We start from the raw sequence: 12,076 nt of genomic DNA on the forward strand, positions 1-12,076 counted from the left end.
CATGACAATTAATCAGACAAGGAGTGATAGTTCACATATAATTAAGCTGTTTTGATGCCTTTTTTCACCTCAACGAAGCCTCTCAAACACATCTCGGGGTCGAATTCTTTTTTCTATGTAATTGTATTTTTTCAACTGTCAAAACCATCTTTGTATACTATCTACCATACTAGATGCATTGCCATTCAACTCTTTAAAGTTCACTTTCTCAATTTTTTTTATCACAATCTATGGCAGTAACTATTGATACAGCTCCATATTCTTCTAAGCTTGTTGTTCCCTTATCCCTTTACAAAAAATTGGGAAATCACAGATCATGTTGTTGTGTCATGTTGCGCTACTTTTTTTTAGAAGAATTGGGTACAAGTTTGGTTGTGCATAGATTGACTAAGGCAGCCACCATTATTAATAACGATCATTGCCATATAGTGAAAAATTTAATTTGATTCTACTGAATGATTTTTACATCTCGCGCAATCTTTACTGATAGCTATCTGAAACTGATAATTTTGTTTTCTGTTTTATCAATTTTAATATTCTAACCATTTTAATTTTATTTCAGGGTGGAGTCAACGCAAAAGAAACAATGACCGCTTACGTTATAATTTCAATGATTGAAGGAGGATATTACAAGGATGATGAAGTCAGATATTTTTTTATTTACATTGTTTGCAATTGATTGAAACTGTCTCAATCATCTTATAAGCATGAAAACCAGACCTATTATTTTCTTATTTTCACTTCTTATTTCAAGGCTAATGTACCGCTCATATATCATAAATACATTTTGCTCGTTTGTGAATTGAAAAGTTGTCATGTACTAAAAATAAAACATAAAATCTATGGGATAGATAAAATATGGTACCTTACGGCAATTTTATGGTTAGATACCAATGTAAATAATACCATACACACTGGTGATTAAAAAAACGTTAATTCTGTGCACAATGTGCGTTTAGATCCATTGTCAATTTCGAATGAGCCCAAATGAAATTTAATTCACATCAATTGTTCAAAAATTTGCTGCAGCTGAATTTCCGAGCCACTGTATATTGTAAATTTCAGCAGCTTCTATATAAACCTATAGTTCTGCCATTAACACTGATTGGTGGCAGGATAACCTTATTGTGTATATCTTTTCATTATAGTCCTATTCATACTTTTTTTACCTTCAAGCTGAGTTTCTTATTTACTCATTTATTTTTCTTCTTGTGGGTTTGAAGTACTTGAAAGTTCAGAATGAAACTCCTGTGTAAATCAATTCATTACCTTTTATTACCCTGTATTTTATTCTGCCATACCCTTGCTTTCTCTAAGGAAATACTCAAAGTTATGTATTTTTCATCATTTCAGAAAGTAAGCGCTGCAGTGGAGCAATCAAAAAATTATTTGGAGAAACGTTGGAAGAGTGTCGATGAAACATTCTCTCTTGCTATTATAGCATATGCTCTATCACTGGCTGAGAGTTCTGAAGCTGTCAAAATTGTGAATGTCCTCAATGGCAGGACTGAAGTTGTCAGTAAGTTGAATTTGGCTTCATTGATAAAACAGGGAATTCAGATCGTGCATATTTTTTCCAAACATGGCTCACTTTCAGGAAAGGAGCTCTGTTAGTTCGGCATTGGCTACCCAATTTACTATATATATACCCTTTGGCGAGGTGATGGGCATGGAATTTGACATGCGAGGCCATCATAGTGAATGTAACATGTTACCCACTAAGTGTCCATAAAAGAAATACATACAAATACTTGGGATCAATTTTTTTTTTCACATTGACAAAAGTTGAATGATGTGCATGTCGCACATTTGTGTTTTAGGCCAGTACGGTCTTGTGCATGCGTCCCGTCTCCAATATTAATATTGTAAATTTTTTATATTGCTTACTGTTACGAGACTAATAAACATACATACATGCATGTGTAATTTTTGTCTGACCATCGGACATCAAATTACCATATCGAATCCAACCAATTTTTGATCAATTCGAATATTCGATTCGTTATGGCATCTCTACGTATACCGCTAATTCTTTATTGCTCTTTTTAATTTCTATATGCCTCTCACATAAAAGAAAATCATTTTCATTTGAAGAAAATTGTGTCATTTTTCATGCAGAAAATCTTCAATTCTGGACTACTGGAAAAAGCGACCAAAAACATTGTGGTGACGAAGGGTTTACTTGTACGTGGACTGAACGAACTAAAGCTACAGCAACTGACATTGAAATCACATCTTACGTTTTATTAACTTTAATAAAACTTGAATACGAATCTGGTAAATTAATGCCAGTTGTCCGTTGGCTCACAGAACAACGCGGAAGCTTTGGTGGATACTGCTCAACCCAGGTTCCATTTTGTTTCGAGTTTTTGATCATTTTGAGAAAATTATGGGTGACAATGACACCAAATTTTTTCTTATAAGATTTCATGAAAATCATAATTTGATTGCACTGATTGAAAATTTAAATATTACAAATATCTTAAATATCCAATAATAGATCTGCAACTGCAAAACATTTCAACAAATTTTTTTAATTTTTTTTTGATGAGAGATAGGATGATAACTCTTGCATTGATGATATAATAAGTTTTGTTACTTGTAGTCACTTTGCAAATAGGTTCTAGTGTCTCTATACCAGTGGATGGGGTGGGCTGATTAGTCATAGTCAAGTTTATTTTTTCCCATTCAGTAAAAAATAACATACGAAATTAACAAAATACAAAACTGAAAACACATTTTTACTGGGGAAGGGAAGTCGCGGGGAACCAGGAATGGTTATCGAGCAAGCGACACCCGAGGTTCAACATCTAACTTTATTTTTTTTTAAAGAAGTTACGTTTTTAGAACACTTTTAATATGAATGATTCGTAAATTTTTCAACAGACTGGGAGTTTATGCAAGTTATAAGTTGCAAAAAATGAACAGACTGGGATAGCAGGTGACCTCAAATAACAGAACTTAGTTCATTTGGAACATATTTTACAGAGAACATAACTTTTGTGCGAAGCTTCTTAGATTACTGAAACTTTTGGGTACAATCATACACAAACAGAAGTCCAAGTGTTGAATAAATTTTTGTCATTTTTGTAGAAGTGATAAAGAAATTTATGGTTCTGTTTTCTTGGGTCACCTTGTATTCCAGTATTTGCTTTCACGACTAAATGTATTTTCTTACTAATGCGTTTCCCTTGGCTAACCAAAGGACCAATTTCTATGTTCAGGACACTGTTATGGCCATACAAGCTCTCTCTGTATTTGCTGGGATGTATTCTGCTTCTGTAAATGATATGAGACTGGATATCACTCACAGTAATGATGATATGTTTGCTATGCAATTTCATGTCAACGAGGAAAACTCAATGGTGCTGCAGTCTACTGAGGTAGGTGGTATTTCGAAATTTAGCCAAATATTGAATGCTAAACATTGAGATTTATGGAGTTGTTGACTATTGAGAGACTATTTGGTATTTCACGAAAATATTATTGCCTATGCATGTTGTTTTAAAAACATCATTTACCAATCTATATTCAGAAATGACCATAACCAGATTTGAAACTATTCTATTCTTATATGAAGTATTAACATGCCTTTTACTCCGAACAAGGCTTTATTCAAGCTGCCATTGCCCAGGCAAACTATGGTTCTGACAATTGCCACAGCCACAACTAAAACCTAATTTTGATGTTTTAGCTAAAAAATAACTCCAAGGAATTTATTGATTGGTTGCGATTAAATTTAGTTTTTGCACGAGGCTTATTATTTTCAACTTTTGCTTTTGTAACACTGTAAATTAAATTCTGTTCATAAAATGTACCTAACTTACAACGTCACACTTACATGGCCTGCCAGTTCAGGTGGGCAAAATTTTTGGCCTCTTGTCCAAAAACGTTGTCCCCCCTCCCCCCCAGTTCTATAGTTTGTCTACATAATTTCTCACACCCTGGGTGAGGTGGTGGACATGGGTTTTGAGTCGTTTGACCCCTAGATTTTAACCTGTGATGCCATTATAGTTAAGTCGAACACTTTAATCACTAGGATACCGAGCTCACAAAATCTTTTTCGATAATTATTATAATTCCCAGATAATTATATTTTTGAAAGCTGTATTACTACAAATATCACATGGAAAAGTATGGATACTTTAAATGGCGGATATCTTTCATAGGTTCCAGGTGTATCAGGTGATGTTGTCGTCACGGCAACAGGTGTTGGAATAGCAGATGTACAAGTAATCTATCAATACAATGTTCCAAGCAAACCTCGCGCTGAGGAACCGTTTACTGTTAATATTAAAGTTAAAGAAGTTGACAATGGTGATGTTCTTGAAGTTACAATTTGTTCTAGGTAACAAAAGTTTATTGCTATTCTAGTCGAACTAAAAGATTCAAATTCTAATTTCAGATTATTTTTTTGTAAGAAATGTCATGAAAATAACATGGATTTCTATATATTTTGCTTAGTTTTTATATCAAGCAGTAATCTTTTCTTTTTGTTTGTTTTTGCTAAATATTTATATATTCAGTTTAGTTTTCTTGACTTTATAAAATCATTAAAAGTACTTTCACAGAATTTTTCTTTTCGAAGTTATTTTCATTTCCCGAAATCTCTCCGAAGGATAACCACTGTTAGCAAATTGATGTAATTTGCCGATGATAAAGTTTTTCGGTCTTGAAATTCTCCTCGTCAGCGAAGGACATCGTATTTCTAACACTGGTTATGCTTTATCCACCTGGTGGCAATCATGGGTTATCCCCATATCGTCCCATTCAAAATTGATATGCATATTTGGTGATATAAAACAGTATTCGTCTGAAAATTACATATTTCTGACATATTACAGCATTAATCCCGATGTTGGTTTGGAGGAGACTGGTATGTATGTCGTTACCATGGAATTATTGAGTGGATATACAGTGGATGACAAAAAGGCTTCTAAAATGAATAAAAATGCAAAACTTGTTGAATTGGTAAACGACGAAGTAAGCGGTTATTTTGATCAGGTACGGCTTTTCTTTGTAAAATTCTAGGATGGGGTTCATATTTAGACCCATTTTTTGTGACGTCACTCATATCTCCATACCTCAGAATTTTTCCACAGAGGATTGTTAACTTATCATTATCGTAGGGTGATTTTCACAAAGACAAGTTTTCACTTTCTTGACCCCCTTTCAAAGACTTAACGCTCTTCTATCAAAACACATAGTTTTGATTTAAACATGCTTTCATTAGTTATTTCATGCGTATCAATTAATTAATATTAATAAAGCCCACAAACCAAAACAAAAAAGTAAATGTGTTACAATCAAAAAATCAACAAGTCAAATTTACTTGAAAATTATATCGATGTTTCATCGTAAATGATACCTTGCAAACTATTTTGCTCATGGCTCTCTGCAGAGCAAATGGTTTTTTTTACAAACCCTTACCAGACGTCAAACTATTCTCCATAGTTCAATGTGCATAATTCAATTGTAAACAGACCAAGGGACATTAGTTTCTTTCTTCTTTTCCATATAAATATAATATTTTATCTTACTATGTGGCTCTATAATATCCCTTCAGCCTTCACCTATACTTTGCGTATATGACAGTGATCCTACTATATTGTATAAACCATTTTTAATCTATTCAGATTCACTTGGGTGATAATATCTGTTTTGATCTGAGCTTGGAAAGATTTGCAAAAATATCTGGAGTCAAACCTCAGAGCCTAAGAGCTTTCAACTACTATAAACCAGGTACATAACTGTGATGTTTTTTACTGCATTCTTGATTTCTGTGATTCTTGTGAGTTTGCAGTGGTATATCATGACTTCGTTTTATTGTGCATTGGTTTATTTATTTTTTTCAATATTCTGACAGTTTGGTGCAATGTGCTAAGCGTTGCGTCACACCTGCCATCGCAAGCACTTCTGGATTACCATGTGGGGGTATTCAAGTTAGAGTCCTGTAATAGATAATTATGTGCGAGAAATTTGCTGGGCTCCTCGTCAGTGTAGGGGGTTCACATAACCTTTGATCAGTTACGACTTCCTCCACTGCGTATCTCGGAACAATTAAGTGGTAGCCTATTCTCATACCAGACATGGACTGGAAACTGGACGATATGCTGTGGTTTATCAAATAAATAGGTTGTCTTGTCAGCTTTCTGCTCCTCAGGTTAGGAACGACAATCCTATTCTATATACAAATCTGCAGTGTATCAATGCTCTCAATGCTCTGGAAATTTAGGGTTCTACAAAACAAAGTCATAGTACCAGATACTTGGGACCTGTTTAGTTAATTACACTTTTCCGTATTAATTTCGCTAACACCTTTTTTCACTTTTTCGCAGGCGAAATGACGTACCGCACATACTCACCACCACATTATCAAGATGTTTGTGAAGTATGTGGTTCTGCATGTGATGGATGTGGAAAAGGTTTTACCACAAAAGCCTCAATTTTACTTCTTTCTGTGCTTGCAGCTCTGGCTGGAGTCATTTTGCAAATGTAATTTTGTCATCAAAAAATGCCGCTACGTCAACACACATTTGTTTCTAATCATGATTTAATATGATCATGATCAACAATTTCAAAACATAAATCATATCGAGTGAGATTTGACGTGAAATCGAGATTTTTCTGTGAATTCAGCCACCTCACCTCGTTGCACTGAAACTTGTAGCTAAACACACCATACAAATTTTTCAGATTACTTGAATTTTTTATCTGTTTTATCAAACATAAAATTATAGATAGTTTGAGTGTGAGTGTTTTTAAACAATTTTCTCCGTAAGATGTTATCAAACAGACATTCCCAAACAGGTTTTGATTCAGTTTTCATTTCAGCAATAATTACAAACTACATTCGCCTCATTTCCTAGTCTAGTAAAGTTAAATATTATAAATCATCGATATTTCATGATAGAAAATAGCATAATTTTATATATTTTACACCAAATTATTTGAAACCTCAATTTTACATCCATCTCATTCCTGATATAATTCATATAGTTTCTTAGTATATTTTAATACATAAATAGTGTGATTCTATCGTAATCCTTTGGATTATTTATTATTATTTCTGCAGTAAAAGTAGTTTTCAAGTTATGAAGCAAATGATAATATACAATAGTCTGTATCAGTGGTTTCCAACCCGGGTTCTGCGGCACCCTAGGGTACCCCAGCACAGTCCAGGGGTTCCGCTAGTTTCCATTTGAATTCGAGAGTCTATATCCGACATGGGCAAACTACGACCTACGGGCCAAATCCGGCCCGTTTGGTAATTCAATCCTGATGCTGCCACAACCAAACTAAAACCAAATTGAAAAATTGTTCAAAGAATTTGTTGAGGTTTCGATTTAATTTAGTTTTGCATGAGGCTTATTGTTTTTTGCTTTTATAAAATATTGTTCATAAAATGTAACTTTTTACGTCACACATAGCCCGCCAGTCTAGGTGGGCAAAAGTTTTGGCCCCTGGTCCAAAAACCTTGCCCTCCCACCTATTAATATATGTGTATTGTTCAAATAGTTTTGCCCATATTGTTAAACTTGCTACACTTCAGAGATAATTTTATTTCGTCAGTAATAGGTTCGCTTTTATATTTGTAGTCCAATACAATCCGGATAATAGAATTACCGTAATTAAACTTTGCAGAAGGATTTCTCGAGCCTTAGGAATGTTTCTGGGGTTCTGCTACACCAAACGGTTGAAAACCACTGCTCAACATCCTAATTTGTGAAATATCTTGTTTGCAAATAGATTTTAGAAACATTGTGGCCATACTTCAACTCAAATAGTATTCTATTATAGACATTAGCAATAATTTGAATTTTCTAAGATAGCTTTTCAGGTTGCCAATGAAGCTGGTTTGTTTGAACTTTCATCGCCTTTTTTGCACTTTCAGCAGTATTAGATGCTGCTTTCTTGGTTTAGATCACACTCAACTATATCCACTGCATGCAATTTAGTGCCTTTATATGTATATATATTATATAACTCGTTCGATTCAATTCCACTATATATTTTACCTTCATGATTTATATGATTTTTTTTTTGATAAAATAGTAAAGTGCCTGAGAACTTCATCATTTTCTTAATACTGTATGAAAAATAGGTTATATTCCAAGCAATATTTGTCACTGAGCAGTGAATAGTCTATTTTTTTTTTTGTAAAACCCGAAAACCAAAGTAATCTGATCAAAACAAAGCAAGATGCTAACATGTTACTATTTTTCAATATTATCTTTTCTTATCAAGCCTGGTCTTTATTTTCTACTTTTTCATCACCAAAACTGCCTTTCCTTATGTCTTATTTTGGCGCTCCAGAAGTATGTGTACCAATATGAACTAATTTTTTCCGCCTACTTTACATCAATGTGTGTAAAGGGACTGAAACGTATGGACAGGGGCTATATATTCACTTGGCTAACACAAACACTCGTAAAAGAACTAAAATAAGAAAAATCGGAATAAAATCATGGCCTGACCCTAACCTGATACACATATTACGGGAGCAGCCTTATTTTTACCTATCGCATAGTGCCCATTTTGTTGAGTTTTATTGAATTTTGTCCAGTAGTAGTCGATATGAAGTTTATGACTGGGCCATGTAAGAAGCCTGCCAGTTAAAGCCAATAGATGAATGCTACCAGCATAACTTGATATTTTGCACATTTTTGATTCCAAACAATAGCTGATGCCTGCGTATAATGAATGTCATTTTATTCATGCAGTATTTCCATATCTCGTTTACTGTTTTAAAAAAAGGGTATATATATACCTTTAATGCATGTAAATTTTTATTCTATCTCCACTAAAATAAATAATAGTTGAGCTATGTGTATGTGATGATCTCCATTCAAAAGATTTAGAAGAAATATCTTCCATCTTAAGATCCTACAAGGAAAGTGGCGAAGCAGCTTTTCCCAGCCTGTTGGGATTTCTTCCCCATGAAGGAAGTTTGTTGTTTTCTTGGGAGGAGATTCAGAAATATTACCTTGTAATTTCATCTTCGCAGTCTCTTGCATTTGTGTTAGCTGCGCAGAAGTTGTGGCTGTATGTCAAGTCAAAATGACATTTTAAATTCAAATATCAATGTTTCAAACTGAGTTGAATCTTGAAAACGTGGAAATAGGCCTGCTGTTTAAATAAATGGGTCGTGTTGGTGAGCCGTATTTGTATCTACAGTATGTATATATATTATTCGCGTAGACATTTTTGATGAGGTGTTGTTATAATCCTTATATTGGAATCACTCTAAATAAAAACCACTTACATGAGAATAAGATCATGAAAGAGTTTCATTAACATTGCCCAAATGTGATTGTTTCACATAAAGTATATATCTTTCTATGTGTTAAATAAAGTAGCCTACTTCAAAAAAAACTATTCACAAACTTGTGCGGTAAATAGCACTTACATAATATTATGATGTTTAAATTCATCAGGCCTTAGGCAGCAAGCGTAATGGCAGTCAAAGCACACTGTCGGATTCAACATAAAATTTGAAATATAGTCACTGACTTTGTGTGTAGCAGTTGAACTTCACATAGTCACTCAAAAACATAATCCAGTGAATTCTTCTATGAATACTGTTCATCTCACTCAACGCAAATAATTAGAAATGAAAACACCACTCTTTGTATCTCAACTCTCGGTAAATACCGGTACCTTCGTGGTAACAAAACAACTATCTCGTTTCGAAATTTACTTTGAATACGAAGGTTCAGCTTTGGGTTTCTGTCTTTTGAGATTCGAAGTAAGATATTAAAAAGGCATTTATCGAAGCAATACGATAGCGACGGGCGTGTATATTTGATAATGGAATTAAAGTTTCCTCGTTGTGGGATTATCGGCGGGGCATGATACCGATGTAATTATCGCGGCAGTAGATAAATAGATCAACTCGCGCCTCGCTGAGAGAAAAAAGGTTAACGATCTTGAAACCACACATAAATAGAGCACAAACGATAGAAACATATCACTTCCACTCATTTTATTAAACAATCCTAACATACACACAAATAAACGGATAATATGACAACTTATGGCGCAATCAAAGATAATAAAAGGAAACGAAAAGCGGATGCAACGAATGATTCCTCTGATCGCCACACTTCAAAAAGGACGAAGAGAGACAAAAAGAAAAAGTCAACCAGGGAAAGTGAACGAATTTTATTGGAGAATTTCGAAAAATACGGAGTATTGCCAACGTCTGAACCAAATGACGATACGATTGATATCAGAATTTCTCCCCCAATTTCCCCTCTTCGCACCGTCGACCATGACGATACCATTTGCGCGAATTTTGAAAAGAGTCAACTACACGAATTTGCGACGATAGTTTCTTCGACATCGAAAGAATTCGTATTTTGGAGACCGTGGCTTCCATCTGAAAAATATTTTGCTCTGGGACAAGATACCAGTAACATTCGATCTCAGCATCTCGGCGGGCGAGTGACAAAAACCGAAGAAACATATCTTCGGGAAATAAGAAAACGGCAAAAAGCAAAAATACAAGAATATCAAATAAATGCACTTCTTCGACAATATTATAAACGGTCTAATAAGTGACAGCTTCTTTATAATTTCATGTTCTATCGTTTTGTTTTTTTAATTTCCTTAAATTGCAATAAATATTTTTTATATAAAATGGCAATCAATAGTTAATATGTTGGGCCGATTTGGCAACGCTTGACTGACTCCAAGCACTTCAGCCCACGTGACCACACAATGCACTTAGAAAGGGAAACAGATAAGGTATGCTGGGTCAAAACTCTATCTTAGATCAGGAAATACTATTTCAATTTATGCCCTTTTTTAAATTGATGTTCTAAAAATGCTTTCTGTGCTTTGTTTCTTCAGAATTTCATTGCAATACCCACCTGCGTGAAAACGATTTTTAATTTTAGCAACTGCACACAACGACCACGTGGAGCATATCCCATTCATTTTCACAAATGCGGAGATGTCGTGATTGGGTATGTCGCCAGTGCCTGTCGTGCATTATACACCATGCAGAGAGAGGGGACAGTAGCGCAGTCCAAGAATTTTGTTACATATCCCATCTTATAACACTGATAAAAAGATTTATAGGTTACAAATAGCTGTAAAAATCTGCAACTTTCTTCAATAGACCCGTATTGTAGCCTACTGAATTTACAAATGCCGTAAAATGCCAGCGTTACATTTGATAGACTGCAGCTTCCTTATTACATCACATAAGCAACTCGGACACTTTTTTCACTGAGACAGATTTTTGTGTAAGGTGATGAACGAACATTCTCTCGTTTTCGTGGTTTGGTTAGCTTTTTGTCAGTTTTTAGTTTTATTTCCGAAATTTAAAAATAAATTAAATAACTCAACGATTATTTTGTTTTCGGAGGAGTTTTAGTTTAGTTGCTGTAATCAAAAATTAGTCCGGAAGATTCAATAGATTAGGCAAAAATTTCTGTCCAAATAATTGTGGGATGTAAGGCGCTTTCTCTATAGTTAGAGAAACCTATGTTCTCAAAATTGTTTATCAAAAAGTTGCAAATGCAAATATTACGTGAAATATTGTGTAGCTATCTGAAAAGTTTCTCGAAAAACGGTGTTGTTAACTTGTTACCCGACTAAAATTATTAAAAGTATTCCGCCTAACAACTGGGGCAGCCTGAAGCAAATAAAATAACTTTGTACACTTGAAAATTGTTCTGAATTTTCCCTCTGTGCTTTTCTGTACGACTATGTATGGATGATTTTGCAATTATGACATTTGATTATTATGCAAAGCGTATTAAATGTATGTGTATTGTACTTTGTAGTTGAATGTTTTTGCGAGCATCGATTTCTTTGTTTATTTCCATAACAATGACCAATTAGTAAATATCCACACAACAATTGTAATTTGTTAGGCGCTCAGACCCTTCTTTCGCTCAGACAGACAAAATTCAATCCCGGAAAAGCTCCGATTTAGTAGGATAAAAGTAGCTAACAGGAATTGTAAGCGGCAAGTGTTTGGATATACAAAAAAAATGATGATTTGAAGAATAGGGAGAAATTTTCTGGGATCAATGGTCGAGGAAACGTCAATAACCCAGCTACT

General features: G+C 34.3%; 2 protein-coding genes across 2 annotated transcripts in view; one reads left to right on the plus strand and one right to left on the minus strand.

Moving 5' to 3' along the window:
• LOC120339297 (CD109 antigen-like) overlaps positions 1–8,827 on the plus strand; it is a 32,022-nt gene extending 23,195 nt beyond the window's left edge. Inside the window, exons 26-33 of the mRNA XM_078109716.1 lie at positions 563–643; positions 1,354–1,519; positions 2,119–2,348; positions 3,225–3,383; positions 4,170–4,348; positions 4,845–5,004; positions 5,637–5,742; positions 6,339–8,827. Of these exons, the coding sequence (XP_077965842.1) occupies positions 563–643; positions 1,354–1,519; positions 2,119–2,348; positions 3,225–3,383; positions 4,170–4,348; positions 4,845–5,004; positions 5,637–5,742; positions 6,339–6,499 (1,242 nt within the window). The 3' untranslated portion in view covers positions 6,500–8,827. The remainder of the gene's footprint in view (positions 1–562; positions 644–1,353; positions 1,520–2,118; positions 2,349–3,224; positions 3,384–4,169; positions 4,349–4,844; positions 5,005–5,636; positions 5,743–6,338) is intronic.
• Positions 1–12,076, minus strand: part of LOC120338046 (tight junction protein ZO-1-like) — an 82,146-nt gene that overhangs the window by 21,617 nt on the left and 48,453 nt on the right. The gene's annotated exons all lie outside the window — the stretch shown is intronic.

Source organism: Styela clava, chromosome 1, assembly GCF_964204865.1.
Source record: "Styela clava chromosome 1, kaStyClav1.hap1.2, whole genome shotgun sequence".
NCBI lineage: Eukaryota > Metazoa > Chordata > Ascidiacea > Stolidobranchia > Styelidae > Styela > Styela clava.